This window comes from Pygoscelis adeliae, unplaced genomic scaffold (genome assembly GCF_000699105.1).
Source record: "Pygoscelis adeliae isolate BGI_AS28 unplaced genomic scaffold, ASM69910v1 Scaffold608, whole genome shotgun sequence".
Taxonomy (NCBI): Eukaryota; Metazoa; Chordata; class Aves; order Sphenisciformes; family Spheniscidae; genus Pygoscelis; species Pygoscelis adeliae.
In genome coordinates this window covers 524,372-540,992 of record NW_008825407.1, presented here as the reverse complement: position 1 = coordinate 540,992, position 16,621 = coordinate 524,372, and the positions used below count along the sequence as shown (strand labels likewise).

The 16,621-nt window shown below is 49.9% G+C and overlaps 1 protein-coding gene across 1 annotated transcript in view; it reads left to right on the top strand.

The window, feature by feature from the left end:
• Window positions 1–2,962: 2,962 nt before the first annotated feature.
• Window positions 2,963–16,621, top strand: part of POU2F3 (POU class 2 homeobox 3) — a 41,923-nt gene continuing 28,264 nt past the window's right edge. The window contains exons 1-2 of the mRNA XM_009330405.1: window positions 2,963–2,990; window positions 8,248–8,316. Coding sequence (XP_009328680.1) covers window positions 2,963–2,990; window positions 8,248–8,316 — 97 coding nt within the window. The remainder of the gene's footprint in view (window positions 2,991–8,247; window positions 8,317–16,621) is intronic.

Genomic DNA, 16,621 nt, shown 5'->3' with positions numbered 1-16,621 from the left:
TCTTGGTCCCCGCAAGATCTCACCATCTCCCCAGCCCTGCTGCAAGAGAACTGCGCCGCAGTGCATTTGCCTTTCCAAAGAAAAATCCTTCTCCCTGATGCACTTAAATAACACCCTCGAAAAGCAGCCGTTGCAGGTGGAGGCAGGAGACTTTCCTGGCACAGAGGGAAGGCGCAGCTGGCCAGGAGCACGGGTATAAATCCTTGCTGCTAGAAAAAAGCAGTGGGGGATTTTGTAACATCTTTCTGCAGTTCACGCTTTCAGGGCCCGTCCAAAGGCCATACTCCATAAATCAAGTGCCATCTGCAGAGCTTATCTTCCTCCAAGGGGGGAATAAACATTGGGAGCGGGAGTGGAGGAACACATGCATACAGGGAGGATGAGAGCGGGTGGATCGTTCATTGATGGCCATGTTAAAAAAAAGCAGCATATCTGCTGGCATCTAGGAGCGATCATCTCAGGACAGAGTTAAAGCAAATCTGCCTTTGCCTGGAGAAGGTGGTCTTATTTCCACAGCAAAAAGGAGCGATGGTGCTGTGATCCCTCCCCTATTCTTCTCTCTCTGGGTAGCAGAGGCATTTCGGGTAGCTTAATAAGGAGGGTGTATTCTCTCTTGCCTGCATAGCACACCATTGAAGCCAAGGGTACCCAGGTGAAGGGCTTTGCTCCCACAGCTGTTTGGGGAGAAACGCGCCTAAATATTAATTTTTTCCTGCTGTTCCGTTGGCCACAAAATAGCAGTCAGAAAAAGCCGATCCCACCAGCTGCAGAGCAGGACTGGCGGCTGGAGGATTCCCGGCTGCCCCCGGCAGCGCCTGCAGGGCCAGGAGAGGGCACTGCGGCCCTGCCCACGGCCGGGACGGCGTCCCCGGCCGGAGGATGCCCGGGATTCCTGTCCGGCTGGAGGTGCCGCCGGGGAGGACGTGCCTCCCTGGGGCTCCGGGACAGGCTGCTCGGCTCTGGAGCAAGGGCAAAACACCAGGAAGCAGAGAGAAAAGATCGGTGTCAAGTGAAACTCCCGATTGGTGGACAAAAGGTGCTCTGATGTGGGGGGAAGGAGAGCTCTCGAGGTCCCCAGCCCTTCCAGGGCCTTTCTCCTGTGCCCCAGGGGCCCTTCTAGCTGGCTGGAAGCCACCAGCAAATCCATGTTTGACACAGTGAAGACACCTGATCGCATCAGTCTTTGAGATGGGGAAAACCCAGATGTGGGGGTCATGCCGAAAACACTAGAAAACAGACCAGCAGCTGCCCAGGAACGCCCCGAGGATCAGGGCCTGAATGGCTGGGGCTCTGCCACAGGCTCAGGATCGGTGGCAGGAGTCCAGTCCCTCCAGCAGCTCCAAACAAGCTGCCTGTGCAAACCACCCCGTGTCATCTTTCTGCTTCCTGGAGCAGTGCTAAACGCAGCCCACAGAAATCTCCCCTTGCACCCCGTCCTGCAAACATTAGTCTGACTGGGGAACTTCCCCTCCTCCCTGCTTTCCCCCTTCCATCTCTCCCTCCACTTTCCCCCTCTTTTTCCTTGTTAGAGTTTTGTTTAACACATCCACCCTTTCCTCCCAGCGTGTTGCCCTCTCCTGAGGATGTCCTCTCTGACCACGCAATGGCACTGGGTTGGAGCTGAGGCTCGAGAGCCTGCCCACCCGCCCACCCATCTCTTCAGAGAAACCTGTCTTTCCAGGGAGGGAGTGCAGTATGTGGGAAAGCCGAGAGCCCTGGAACGTGAATTAGCCAGGGAGAGATGAATGTGTGATAGCTTGTACCTGGCAGCTACCAATTGAGCGTGTTAACGCTTTCAGGAGGGGTTTGAGCAGCGCTGGAGCTCAGGCGTTTATCCTGCTACCCCAGGCCATGGTAGGGGTCACCGAGGTAGTGCACGGCAGGGACAGGGAGCAACTGCAGTGCCTGGGTCCACCAGGGTGACTGCTGGTCCCCGTAGGCTGAGGATCTGGCCTCTGGCAGCTTCCTACCAAGGAAGCCAACATTAGGGGATTTTTTTCCCTGGCTTCCCTGGAAGTCAGTTAAATACTGCAGCTTTAAAACAACATGGAGGAGGAGGAAGAGGCTGTCTGCCACTTCTTTCCTCTTCTTGGGGGACTGACGTACCACACAGAGCACAAGTCAGGAAAGGGGAGTCTCCATGGGCTGATCCTAACCCTGCCCTGTGTCTTTAGCCAAGTCAGGTTACCTTTCTGCTCTTAACTTTCCTTTTTGTGCCAATTGTTTCATATGGCATCGTTCAAGTTCAGCCCAGACCTAGGGGATGCAAAGACTCAACTGCACTGGCTGCTCTCATGGCTCACTCTGAGCAGACCCCAGGGTTTATGAGAGTGGCCAGAAATGAAGCGAAAGGGCTGCTTACTGGAGGGGCTGTTCCCGTAGCTCCGACGCCTTCACTTCTGGGTGCTGGCGGCTGCTGCCCAGCCTGGCTTGATGCCTTGGCCTCTCTTACCCGTGCATTGCAAGGGGCAGAGCCAAAAGCCTATCCACGAGGGGACAACTCGGATCTGGGGCTGACGGCAGAGCCCCCGCAAAAGCCCCCCACTTGCAGCCCAGCAGGCAGGTGCTGCGGGGTGTATCTGTGCAGCTGAGGGCGGGCAAACCGCCTTCCTTCCTCCCTCCTTCCCACCCCACCCCACGCCCTGGTAGCGCTGCAGGGACTCATCCATTCCCGAGTTACTAATATGCAAATGGGCGCTTTTGCATGGGCTGGGCGCCAGGCTGCTGGGTGTCAGGGCACCCGAGGGAGCCGGAGGTGGGGCGAGGCGTGGCGCGGCGCCGCATGCTCACCTGCTCCTGCATGGCAACAGGCAATGGAGCTCTAGGTCCCTTCGGGAGCGGACCCACACCCGGTTTGAGAGGTAGCGGGTGGCAGAGGAGGGAGGGCAAACTGGCAGCCCCTGGCAACCTGGGGCTGACGGCAGGAGGCTGGGCGCACCGCGGATTTCCCTCCACCAGCAGGATGGTGAACCTGGAGTCTGTGCACGCAGGTAAAGAGCACTTGAGGAAGGATCGGGCTGGAGCTCACCACGTAGCTGAGATCGTGGACTTGGGCAGGAAATGGGATTGCTCTGATTCCTGTGACCTTTCCTCCCTCCCTTCCCTCCTCTTTTCTCCCGCTGGAATCGGCTATCACAGCCAGTGCCTGGTTAAGTGCCCACGTTCCTACCTGGGGATGGATGCTGCCCTGATCCTATTTAGGGGGCTGCCAAGCCATGCCCACAATGTGGGCGCACCGCTCATGCTGCCAGCCCTAACATGGGTCGGAGAGCAGAGCACAGAGGTCTCTTGGGTACCTGGAAAATGAGCATTTAGTGCCTGACCTGTGGGTCCAGTCATTGGGATAAAGCTGGGAGGAGTGAGAGGGGATAAATTCACAGAGGGATGTGGCAAGGGTGGAGCGGTGTGTGTGTGTCTGAGAGTTAGATGGGACATGGGTTGGAAGGAGAAAAGTTAATGACAAAGAGGGAAAAGGAGGGAGAAATGAATGAAGAGGGAGCTGTAGGAGGCTGGGTTGAGTGAGGAATGAATGAACAGGGATACTCAGAAACTGAGACAGACTCCTTCCAGGGGGTCCGGTCCAGAGGTACAGCTTAGGTAGTCTCACATCTTCTCTGAGCAGACCTCCCCTCTGCAATTAGCTGGGGAACAAGGGCAATCACTGCCAAATCCCTTGGAGCTGTGCTGAGCTCCGGCTCGCCCCGACAGAGTGAGTTTAGCTTCTGCCCTCAGATCAATCCCCTGTGCTTGAGGGGAAGGACTGGGCATGTATCCCTGGGCATGCTGGAGCTGAGCGTGATGCTGGGGTAGGAGCAGAGCGGCAGCAGCAGTGAAGACCAGACCCTGACAGCCCCTTCTGCGGCAGGGGCAGGCATCAGGGTGTTGGGGGTACGGGAGCCACATGCCCTGCTAGTGAACTGAGTCTGGTGCTTTGTGCAGCAGGAGACGCTGCCTGTTGTCTCCAGGTTTGGAGGGGACGGGGCGGATACTTCCATCAGTCTGTCCTAGGCTCGTTCCCTTTGCATACCTATTGGCATGCTGCAGCAAAGCTCAGGCATTTGGTGGTCCTGCTGTGCAGGGGAGACCTAGGTGCCCAATCCAGTGCTTGTAGCCCCTCAACAGGCCCTGCCTACATGTGGGCTCACAGGCAGGCCTGCAGGGCAAGGCAGATGCTGCGGCGATGCCGTCACCTAACACAGTTTCAGCCTGCAGCAGGCCAGCAGAGATGGCCAAAGCCTCTGCTCCATGGCTGCGTTGCAACCTCTCCATGGCTCTGGGATGCCAGCAGCCCCTCCATGGCCAGTCAGCACCCCGCTGAGGAGGCTGGCTCCCTGTGCCAGCCACGGGGAGGGCAGCTGGGGAGCCCCCAGCACTGCGCAGCTGGCCGCAAGGAGAGGCTGCGGGAGGCGGGAGGCTCGTGGTCTTGGCTCAGCGTGTGAGCCTGACTAGTCTGAGCACCTGCGATGGGTGTGCTTGTGTGTGGTGTCTCTCGGGGACGCATCCCCCGCAGGCTCCTATCCACCCATCTGCTTTGCTTGTGGGCGACTCTTTCTTCATGAGAAGATTCCCAAAATCGATACTGTGCCCTCTGTCAAAGCCAGTGTCATCACTCCCAGGGTGGATTTGGCCAGGAGCTGCGCAGAGCTGGGTGCGCGCTGAACTTCCATTCTACCAAATCATCCCACCCTGCCATCTGTCATGAAGGGCCTAAGGTTTAAGTGGTCTTTTCACAGGGAGGGAGACCAGCCTGGGCCCAACCACTTTCACGTGCCAGAGCCCAGTGCTGGTGGGAGGGTGTTTCTTCACCCTCATGCAAAGGCAGTTCAGCGTGTTCGGTCTTGGGGTCCCCGAACAGTAAGGCCTTGCAGTAAGCTGCTCGCAGAGGTGTGCTCTGTTTCTTCCGCGGCCGCGCAGAGAAGAGGCAGCATGCAAAGTGAAGGTGGGCTGCTCGGGCTCCGCACGCCCTCCTCCCTGGCAAGAGGGTTTCCCTGCAGCAGCGCGTTCCCTGGCGTGTAGCGCCGCCTCCTCCCCAGGCATTTGGATATTTTACCTTCCCGGAGCCTCCAGAGGGGCTCGGGCACCTAAAGCACAGAAACTTCAATAGGCTGCAGGTAATGGTCTCAGCCAAGCTGAGTTCCCCCCACTACCACCACCAGCTTTCGTTTTCCTTTTTAAAGTAATCAGGCTGGTTTACCCCAGTGCCCATGTCTGAACAACTACTAGGAATAAGGGCTTGGGAAAGTTTTATTTGCTGACACCATTTGTTTCAGCAAAAATATAGATGCAGCTATATCCCCAGAGAAGTGTCTGCACTGGTATAGTTTCTTTGGTCTGGGTGAACAAACCAGACTACCCCTACTCCAGGTCTGTTTGCTAGCTGAGGTAGAGCAGCACATTTTTAATATGGCCCAGGCCGCAGTGGCGGCTCCTAATAGGTCTGTGGTTAGGAGTTAGGCAGTCCTAAGTTGCATTATTTTTCCCAGAGATTTTTTTTTTTTAACCAGCCTGCTTATTCTCCGTCTATTGCCAAACTAGCAAAGCTGTACGGTGGAGTTTGCATTCAGTTGGACTCAAAGTCTCACAGCCTGTTTTGTCTTGAGATATTTTGTCAGCTGGGGAAGATGTTCAAATCCAGATGCATCACTCCATCCTGGTTTATACTGGAAGACTCTTGGGTGTCAATAAAAAGGTGTTGCCTTTATCTTGGCTACACTTACTTACATCATATTAGGAAGTAATTCCTCTGTATGTCTGCTCCTTGTTCTCAAGGACCCCTTGGAAGATGACTGGTGCTGCACTGCTGTCCCTAGGTATACAAAAGCTGGCCAGCCCCAAACCTCTCAGATCAGTCGGCTTTGATCAAAAGGGTTCTCTTTTTCCTCCTGGATTGTTTCCTCCCCCCCAAGATATTTCAATTTTTATTACATTTATGTAATAAAAATGTAATAAATATGTGTACGTTTATGATGGGAATTTGAATCTTTGTGAAAAAAAATTCTTCTGTTGTACGTATGAGAGAATCACAGCGTATCTTGTTATCTCCTGACTCCAGAAGGAGGGAATTTAACTGATGGATAGCACGTGATATGTAATCAAGCCACAGCTGCAATTCCTCCTTCCTCCCCACCCACCCCAGGTTATAAATGGCAGAGGGGCTGAGGGCTCACTCTTGTGAGAGGGAGAAAGCTTCTCATGGTTTGCTTTTGCATCCTCCCTTCTTCAGCTCTGTCTGAACTGCTCTGTCTCTTGCTCCGTGCCCATAAGGAGCTCCTTGGTCTTGGGGATTAGATAATTTTCTCTCACGAACATGCATTCATTTGTTATTTGTGTGAAATACACAATGAAACCTGCATAACTTTTTTTTTGCGAACTTGCAGACTTTCTCACTAAAGCAAGCACCAAACTTCTGCATGATGTAAGATTTTTCTTGCTCTATTTTATGAGAACTTGGCTTTTTTTTTTAAGATACATTTTGGCAGGAAACAAAACTTTGTGCTTTGTAGATTGCCTAAGTTAGGGTCCCTTGGCAGTATTACAAGACAAGAAGATGTTTATAGCTGATGATAATTACTCTTCCTGCAGTAGAAATGCTCAGAAGCCCCACTGAATGTTCATGTCTTAATTGCAGCGGGTTTATTTGAAAGGAAAAAAAAATCCCACAAGTCTTCTCTCTCTCCTTATTCCCCGCCCTCCTTAATACGATTTAAAGAAAGGAAGGTTCTGAAGTATGTGAATGTTTCTGCACTCCGTCTCTGGTATAAAATCTTGTCATTTTTTTCTTCCTTTATTCATTTCCTGGAGAAAAAGTTTCAAACTTTAACCTAAACAAAGGTATTCAATTTTGGCCAAAAAGCAGATAATTTGCCATTTGCACACTGGAAGTTCGAATAGGGGAAAAGGAAACCCGAACAACCAAACAAAAAGGCCTGCCTGCTTTAGTGTGAGTAATAGAGGGAAATGAGTATAAAAACCTATAGGGTTCTTCTCACCCTTTTGGCCATTTGGAAATAACATAAGGCTTATTTAGGAAAGAGGAAAAGGTTTGCACGATGCCTTTAAGAAGGCTTCCACCTGCCTTTTCTACCCCAGCGAAACCACAGCAAACACTGGCCCAGCTTCCACACTGCTGTTATTACCCGATGCAAATCAGACGACTCCTTTGGCCGGGATTGGCTGCAGGAAGCACATGCAAATCAGTTGGTTCTTTATAAAAAATTATTATCTTTTTTCCCCAACTAGCCTGGAAAGTTAAAATTCCCATGCAAAGGGTATAAGAGTGTGAAGGGGTGTCCGTCTGAATTTGAATAGATATTCTTCCTTCTTTCACTGGTGTGTACTTTGCCTCTTTTAAGGAGGAGATGAGCAACCTGGTGTAAATTTGACTATTCCCACCTTGTCTTTCAGCTGTCCCTGAAGGAGAACGTGGCCCCGGGTGTGGTGGCAGCCATCACTTCAAGGGTAAATGACAAATTTATTGGCATTGATAAGGGTGGGGGGAAATATGCGGGAGCTTGATGGCAAAGTACTCTTCTTGCTCCTGGGTTGGGGACAGTGCTTTGGAGCAAGGCAGCTTCTTCGGTTTGTGGGAGGTGAGAGCACATACATGTGGGAGAAAGCAGGGTAAATAGTTTGCAAATAGGGATCATATGTATTGAGAGAAACAAGCTGAGTCGGCAAGGGAGTGAGAGGAGAAGAGAGACTTCGCTCCCGTCTCTGAGAGCATCTTGCTCTGTGCCTGCCTTTCTGAGGCTGGTCCTCCCTGCAGCACCAAGCACTGGCCTGGCTGAGCCATCCGGAGGGACAAGGAAAGGATGTGGGAGAGGAGGGGAAAGCTAGGAGGGATCCCCTGCCTCCACAGGTGTGGTGGAGGATGGTGTCAAACTGAGAGCCACACCAGCTGGCTTGGGAAGCCTGCATAAAGCTCGGGGGAGAGGCTGGGAGGGCTCGCAGTGGTTAAACAACCCCGCATCCTCTGCGCCGGGAGAGGAGTGATGCGAAAGGGGAGAACACAGCAGCAAATTGGGGAGGGGGGAAAGGAATGAGGGGGATGCAAAGAGCAACAGGAGGGAAAGTGCATCCTCGGAGCTGATGAATATTCTAGTGACTGTATGTTGAGGAATCAGAAATTTGAAAGTCTGATGGTTTATTATAATTACACATTCATTTGTGCTGTTTAGTGAAAGCCACATGTGCCTGTTGCCTGGGACTGTGACCTGTTATTAAAATCAGTTGTGCCTCCTTTTCCAGAGATCAAGATGAGCGGTGATGCGGCAGATTCCACAGATACTCGGCATGAACCCGACCAGGTGGAGCCAGGTAAGGAGGGTCCGGGACGTGGGGACAGGCGAGGGAGCCCGAGGAGGGAGGGAGAAGAAAAGAAAAGGGGGGCATGGGTGCTGGAAGTTTCTGTCCATGCTTTGCTTGACTCCTGTTGCTGCTACACTGTGCTCTTCCAACCAGCCTGGGAGTTGATCAAGAATGCGCTCTGGGCTAGGATTGCGTTCGTATCTTGATCAGCATGCAAGATCCTTCTGTAATAGCAGTGAATCAGTGTGTGTCTCAGTAATGTCCTCTGTGGTTTTAGCACGGAAATACGCTCACATCTTGCCAAAGGCATAATGCCACTGAAATAGTCTTGGTCCGCTCACTTTAGCACAAAAAGCTCTTCATTTTACGCAGGGTTCATGTCAGGAACGTTTCCTTAGACAAAACTTGCAGGGACTAAGCCTTTTTTGGCCATGTGTATGTAGAAAAATGGGAGGGACTTCAGGAATAATCATATCCAGCTAGGTAGTTCCAGCAAAAATTGATCACTCTTCACCTTGAAGCATGATTGGGTTTCTCGTCTCCACTACTCCCACCTGACAGCTGCTCAGACTCAGGCTGCTCCCTGGCTAGAAGCCCCAGTTTTCCTTGAATACGGAAAGCTGAAGAACAGGGTGATCCTTTGAAGATGATGACACTGGTGTTAGTACTGACTTCTGCCAGGTTACCTACCAACTCCTGCATTGCCGCAAGGTGTGATGTACACCCAAAAAATCAGTTTTGTACTTTCTGGCATCGCTTCTGACTGCCACTGCCTGCAGTGGGCTTTGAATGCAAGACCTCGAGGCTGTAATTTCACAAAGGCTCGTGGTCAGAGTCCTTTTTAGGCAAACAAACGGCAGTAAAAAATATTTTTAGCACCCACTAGGTATAAGAAATTAAGATTATCAGAAACAGTGAGGCTCATCTATAGACTTAGAAATAAACACCTTTTAAAACTAAAACTCATAGAGACAATGTAGAAGAATCATTGTTCTTTGAGTAATGAAGAGCCCTAAGCTTGGGGTGGGGAGGAGGTATAGCAGCAGATTAAAACTTTACATGGAATTATTTTACTGTTTCTCTCTTACTTTTGTCATTTGAGAGGACTTTAGAAAAAACGAGATCTTGGTAAAGCCAGAGAAACCGAGGCATGTTTTAGTGGGACTAAAACTGCCCCTTTATTTACACCGCACATTAAGGACTAGAAATCCTCTGTGCTCTTAGCTATTAAGCTGGGTTATTTGACATAATCTAAGGTAGAGATAAAATCTGGTTTTATTCACGCCCGTGAACTCTGATTGACTTTGGTCAGGTCAGCTTCTGCTCAGGGCTTTCAGATGACCCCAAGTTGTTTTTTGAGATAAATGTTTCCAAGCTGCCTAGCAACAAACATGTCCGCAACTTCCCAAGCTCTTTCAAAAAACCCTGGTAGCTGTTACAGGGCCTTAAGTTGGGAACCAGAGTCTCCTGAAATGTTTGGTGCACCTTGGCACGCAAAGCTGATGGATAGCATAGTTGAATCAAGATTAGGGAAGGCTCTATTATTATGAGAGTCAGTATTTGGTTTTGGCTTTTACTAAGTGTACCGGGAGGCTCTCGCTGCTGATGTTGTAGTCAATAGTGTTAAACAGACGAAGCTGGCACCACAGTTGATTGGATAAAATATGTTTTTCAGCTTAAACTTTCCAGACAACCAGTAGTGTTAGCTGTAGCACCTCTTTCTAGTGGTAACTGAGAAAAGAAAGCAGAGAAGTGAAGTCAATTTGTTTTAAAATAACAAAAATGTTTGCAGCAGCATTAGCTCTTCTGCTCTAGGAGCCTTCAAATCAAGCAGGGAAATCAGAACAAGTAAATCTCCTTGATTTGCAAAAGAGCGACACTTCCCTGCGGACTGATACAAGGAACCTGTTTAAATTATTCTTTCTTCTAATACAGTCCCCGTGACTGGTTGATCTGTTCAGGATCTTCAGAGATCACCACATCAGACTTAGCTGTGATGAGAGACGCTGCAGAGAGTTAGGAGCTTCTTGCAGGACTCAAGCAAACCGCCACAACCCCTCCTGCGGGGTGACCGGTCCCTTGCAGGACTCTCAGAGAAGAGGGTGGCCAGAGCAGGATCGCATGCTATTGCTCAGCTGTGTTTGTCATACTTCGGGTGGTGTAACCTGGCACATCAGCCCCACTGGTAGTCACGACCAGCCAAGCCCACGGAGGGGCTGCCTCGATGCTTTACCTAAAACCTCTACGCATCTTTGCAAGGGTTTTTTTTTTCCCTCTTTCCGACCGTTCTGTTTATAAACAACAAAGCTCTTTGTACTGAACTTCCCTGGAAGTTTTTATTTTCCCTTATACACATTGTTAGAGGAATATTTACTGCAACACCTAATAGGTCAGTGTTTTGTTTACTAGCTTCATGTGGGAAAATCTGTTTTCCACTGACTCATTAATTGAAGACCCATTTCCTAATGAATTGGACCAATCCACACAGCTCCCCAGGAATCTTGTTACCCCCAAAGGAGAGGACAGTTACCAAACTAACGATATTACAGCTTATAAAGAATGGCAATCCTTCTAGGTGCAGATTTACAAAGGCCTTTCATCACCAAAAGATGCAGACTGGCTCCAAGAAGAATTTAAAAAAAAAATATATATATATTGGAGGGAGTTGGGTGCCAAAATGCTTTTGTAAACCAAGCCCTTGATCTAAAACTGATGCCTAAAGATCTGATGGGAAGTGTCAGAAGCAGAAGCATAATCCCATCCTTTCATATCTCTGCCAGTTCTAGGCTAAGAGGGGAAAAAAGGGTAATTTGGGGCATTGTTTTACTTTGAAAGTGTTTAAAATAATTGTGGGGCTTTTTCTTTTTCAAGAAAATTGTCAAAATTGTTCATCTTTCATAGCAGGTTAGGAAAGCTAAGCTTATTTTTTTTCTTTTTCATCCATACCAATTTCATAGAAAACACTTCAAAGCTTTTAGTAAGATGTTCTCCAAAAACCCATATTTGTTTGATTCCACCCCCCCAGCCCCCCATGTCTATTGGTTGTAGTGAAATTTTGCCATTTTACAAAAAGCCATGATTTAAAAAAAAATTCTAAGGAATATCACCTGCCCTACCCAGTCCTGTGAATCTTAAGCCCTCCTTTACTTTAACTCTGCCTTTTTTATCACAGTACGTGTGTGAGGGGGAACAGGGGAATAGGCACGAGTTTCTCCTGCGAGGGCCGTGGGTTGGACTGCCTTCCCCCATCACCCAGGAGCTGTGTAGGTCAGCCCCGCTCCGAGCACCAGGTCATCTCTCCAGTCTAAGGGTCCTCTTTACCCTTGCCAGCGTGGCTTAACGCTTGGCGTGCGGCGGCTGTGGCTGGGCTCGCAGGCAGTCCCGCTGACTCCATGGGGGGTAATGACAAGCGTGCGTTTTATGCTTGGCTGAAAGCTCTTTTCATCTTTTTAAACTGATGAAAGCCATGCCAGCAAGTTCTGGGTTGATTTTTTTTTTATGGGAACTGTGGGGGCTTGGCACTGCAGAGTGTCGCCCCTGGTCTTCAAGCCGAGAGGCAGAGATCTCCCCCTTCTTGTGGTTTATCTAAGCCCTCTGTATCTGATGCAACAAAATGCTGAGGTGGGACTTGCCTCTGTCTGTCTGTTTGTTTGTGTCAGACACTTGTTCCCTGTTTATCTGCTTGATCAAAACAGGTTACACCAAGCAAAGCTACTTCCCTTTGATTTCATCTGTTGAGGCTATGGGGGGGAAGCCAAAGCTTTAACAAAAGGGCGATAGGGAAGCTCTTCAAACACAACCATTGGTAACTGAATAGCTGCAGGCGTTCCGAACATCTTCCCTCCCCACCCTGTAACACGGGGAACTGGCCAGCCTGCCAGGAGCCCAGGGCGGGGTGCGCGATGGGCACCCCAGCACACGGGGAGAGGAGCTGGGGTGTGTACGTGTGGGTGCAATATAGGACAGCCCTACAGCGTTATTGCTGCCTCGGGAGCAGCTGGTATTGCTCCCTGGGACAGTGGTGGTTGGCTGACCTGGCAGCTTCGCCCAGCTGTGTTGGGTCTGGGATCTGGAAGAACAGCAGCCAGGTAGAGGAGTGCACTTTCATGGGGAGGGCACATGGAACCAGAAAGCTGGGCTCTGGGCCTGCTTCTGCCTCTGGTGGCACTGGCAGCGGGGTTATCTAACCCTCACAGCTTGGGTGACATGTCCGGGTGCGTTAGGAAGCAATAAAGCAGGTATCTTCTCTCTGAGGGTAAGAAAGACCCTTTCCTTTAAGAAAATGAAAATGGTAAGGAGCTATGATGCATCTGCTCCTATGGTCTTGCAAAGTGTCCCTTTTGAGGGGATGCTCCTTCGAACGTCACTCAGCTCCCCCTGCATCCTCAGCTACAGTCAGTTTGTGCCCGTGGAAGGATGCCAGCATGAGACACCTTCCTCCACTGCTGCTGCAAGACATCTAAGGTCCCCTGGCAGTGGAGGAGAGAAAGCAAGGGCAGCGCTGAAACTGGATACCAAAATTTCCCACCCAAGCGAAAGATCCTCTCAGTACCCCAGCTTCTGTCAGCGCATTTTGCATTAAATCCGTATCAGGGTAGATGGAAAAACAGAGACCTTGTCTCAGTTTGCCTCTCTGCCACACAGTCCCTGTACAAACTTAATTAAGTCTATCTCTGTTCCTCAGCTCCAAAGTGAGGGTCTCAATCTTTTCTCCCACCTTTTTGCCAGGGTGTAAGCTCTTTGGTGAAGGTGCTGCTCTCCCCAGGGATGAGTACAGCGCTCGGCAGAATGGAGCCCTGATCTCTGCTGGGCTCTGGAGATGCTGTTGTTTATTGTGTTCCAACTGTAGGTGTCTGGGTAGGGTCTCTTTTAAACTTGATGGCTCATGCTGGAATAGGGTATGGAGGCTCTGACCTCTGTGTCAGCTTCTAACTCGGGCAAAAGGAACTGTGCACAAGCAAGGGATGGCAGACTGAGCAGTGCAATGGCTTGTGCGAGATGAGTTGGTGGGTGCTCAGGCTGTGCTGCTTGGTGCACCGGGGCACTCCTTGTTGCACTCAGCAGGCAAACTAAGGGATGCACAGTCTGAGCTTTTCTCTTTTGCTTTTTGTTGTTACCTCTTCAGATCGGGCTGGAAACAGATTACCAGGCCAAAGTCTTTTGAGGAAACTTGGTCTTCCCTGGCCCCACACTGAGCCTGGTCCTTGGCTACGCCTTTGCTCTCCAAGGCTAGCCCTCCCTGGTGAAACTTTCCTCAAAGCCTCCAGGATTTCTCTTGCCTCTTCCCCCTGCAGCCATGCACAGCCCCAGGACAAGTCCTGAATAAATGAAAGCAGCAGCAGTTGGGCTGGAAACAGCTGGTTGCTATGGCAATTGGGCCTGCTCAGGATTTGCATAAGGTTGATGATTTTCATAGCACAGCCACATTTAAGGCAAGCAGGAGAAATTTCCATATTCCCAGCTCCGAGTCAGTTGGGGCGTGGGGGAGGCCAGGAGGGGGCTATTTGAAATTCAAATGAAGGTGATTAGGGTTTGAGGTTGGGTTATTTTTTTTTTTTTTCTTAAACATCCCATTATGGAAGAGGATAAAAAAGGATGGGGAGGGGAAAGGGGAACAAAAGGCTGGTTTGACTTGAATTAGAGGGGCAAAGGAAGAGCTGGTCTGATCTGCCTCTTGCCTCTGGTCTAAGAGAAGAGACTTGCCCTCTCCCAGCACCTGCAGGTGAAATGTTTTCCGTGGGAACAACTGCTGCCCTCGGGTTTCCTTCTGGAAACTGCCCGAGTCTCCCACACTTGTTGTCCTGCTTTCTCCCCCCGCTCCCTGCCCCACACGAAGGGTATATTGCATTCAGAGCTGCAGTGGGACTAGAAGATGTCATTTCTTTGAGGCATTGCTGATAAAGGAAAGGCGTTTTTATAACCCAGGGGTTTCCACCCAAATGAAACACTTGAGTCTTCAGTGAAAGCTTCCCCTGGAGTCTGTAGCCATCTGACTGAGTCAGCACAGAGTCACTTTCCCTGCTAACCAGCCTGAACTTTCCCATGGAGATGCTCCAATGCCCCGGTTTGGTCTGTTTGTGTCTTTAGAGCAAACGGTTAACACAAAAACTGCAGCCCTATCTGGCTGCCTCAAAACTCCTCATCCTGTTCACGCTTTCCCCTACTCCCTTTAAAAAGCACTTCTTAAGGTAAGCCTTGGGAACAACGAGCATCCCAGCAGGGCACATAAGGATCCAGGGAACTGACTGGTGTCTGCTCAGCTTCAGTTTCTGCTCCCCAGTGCCACTGGACACTAGAATGGAGAGAAGGTGATTTAAGTGAGCTCCTACCACCCCGGGGCTTTTCCTGCTAGTTCTGGAGAAGTTGCTGGTCTGACTGCTGGGAAGAGTAGCATGAGGGCTAAGACTTGGTATTTGCTTGAGTCTCCGAAGTGAATTGAAATCCTGAGGAGTGTATTTGATGCTGAATATCTTTTTTGCTTAATAGAACCACATCATTCTCAGTGCAGGTGAGCATTTGTTTCATTTACAGCATGTGGGTCACGTATTGTTTATAGTTATAATAACTGTTGCCACTCTTTTACCCGCTCTTGGGTAATCTTTTAACTTCACACATTGTTTGAGGTGAGAGATTTGATTCTTGTCTCAGTTAATATGAACAAGTTAATTTCTCAGCTTCTAGAAAATGTACATTGAAAAGCATTCTGCATCTGGCCTGCTTTGTCAATCTCTAATGGCATTGTGCTTTACAACTGGAGTGCTAAAATCTTCAGGATAGCTGAGATTAATCTTAATTTTAGATATTCAATACTTTGAGGCTGAAGTCTGACCTACTCACCCCAGGCTCCTTGTACAGTCAATGATGAAAATAGGTATCTCCAGAAGGTGATTCATCTCTCTGCCGTCTATCTCGGGGGCGAGATGAATTGCCCTCTGGAAGCACCTGCTTCCTCTCTGTGGCTGTAAAGGGAGCCTAGAGCAATTGGCTCAGAATTAGGCACCTAAAAGTTAGACATCTAAGCCCAGGCAGCTGAATCCCCTGCCTGGTGTCTGCCTGGCACTGTTCCTCCATCGCCGTTCAGCTGTTCTGAATTTTCCTCCCAAATGCACGCGGCAGAAAACTGATTCCCTGTGGGAATTCCCCAACACCTGTTAAAGATTGAAATCACCTTCTAATTCCCTGTCCCTTCTGTGCAGCTGAGCTCAAACTGTGAGGTGAATTAAGTGTGTAGTTGGGTGGGAAGGGGGATAACGTTAGCCTTCTGGTTGCAGCCCTGTTTTGTCACCGGGCGAAAAGCCACGAGCGGCTGTCACTCCCCGTGGGTGACATCTACATGTTGCTGCATGTGTTTGCCTTGCGAAGATGAAGGCACACTGCAATCTTGATTTTACTTTTCTCCCATTACGGCGCTTTTATCCTCAAGTGGCGGACTGGCTCGGCGGCTTCCAGTGGGAATCGTGTCGGTTCTGATAGAGCACTTGTCTTTGGTTTTCAGAGCAAATGGTGCGTTCCAGGTGGGGGGAACAGCAGCGGGTGGGGGGAAGCATCTGGAACTGTTCTGCTGCTCCCATCCCCAGAGAAACCTCCCCAGGCAAACTCGCACCAGATCTGATGCCAGTGCTATGCAAAACAGCTGCCAGGTGAACCAAGGAGAGCAGCACAGTCCTTGTCTGCTGTGCTGCGGGGAGCCAGCTGAGCTTATCGCTGCCTTTTTCCCCCTGTCCGGAACACCCATAAAGAGGGGAATGAAGGCTTGTTTGATGGGGAAGCTCCTGGGAAACGTAGTGCAAGGGGCTCAAAGCAGTCTTTCTCCATTTAAATCCCAGGGCTTCCCCAGTTTGATGCAATTTAAGGAGGGGAGGACTGTGTCTAGCAGACGCTGGAGACCTTGGATCCCATTGTGTCTGGCTGGTGTAGCAAGAGGCAAGTTGTTGGCTGGTGCAAAGCTCCATTAAAATTAGTGGAGTTCTGGCAGTTTACAGCAGCCGAGAATCTGCTGCCACTTACACTTTTCTTTCTTTTTATCTCCTGGAGCTAGAAAAGATTAAATCTTAAGTGCAGATCCTCGTTATTTGAACAGCCCGTTCCTTTAAGGAGAGAAATGACTACTTCAGTGTGAGTCCTGATGTTGATAGAAACTGGGAGGAAACCAAGTCTATTTTAAAAATATTTGTAGGAAAGTTACTGATTTAACTGAAAGAGGGGAGTTGTTATCCCTATCACACCCAAACCTTGGCTTGCAGCTGGAATCTTTTGAATTTTACTTGAACACAAGCTTTTACTGAAATAGAAACAGATGAGATTTGTTTGCAAA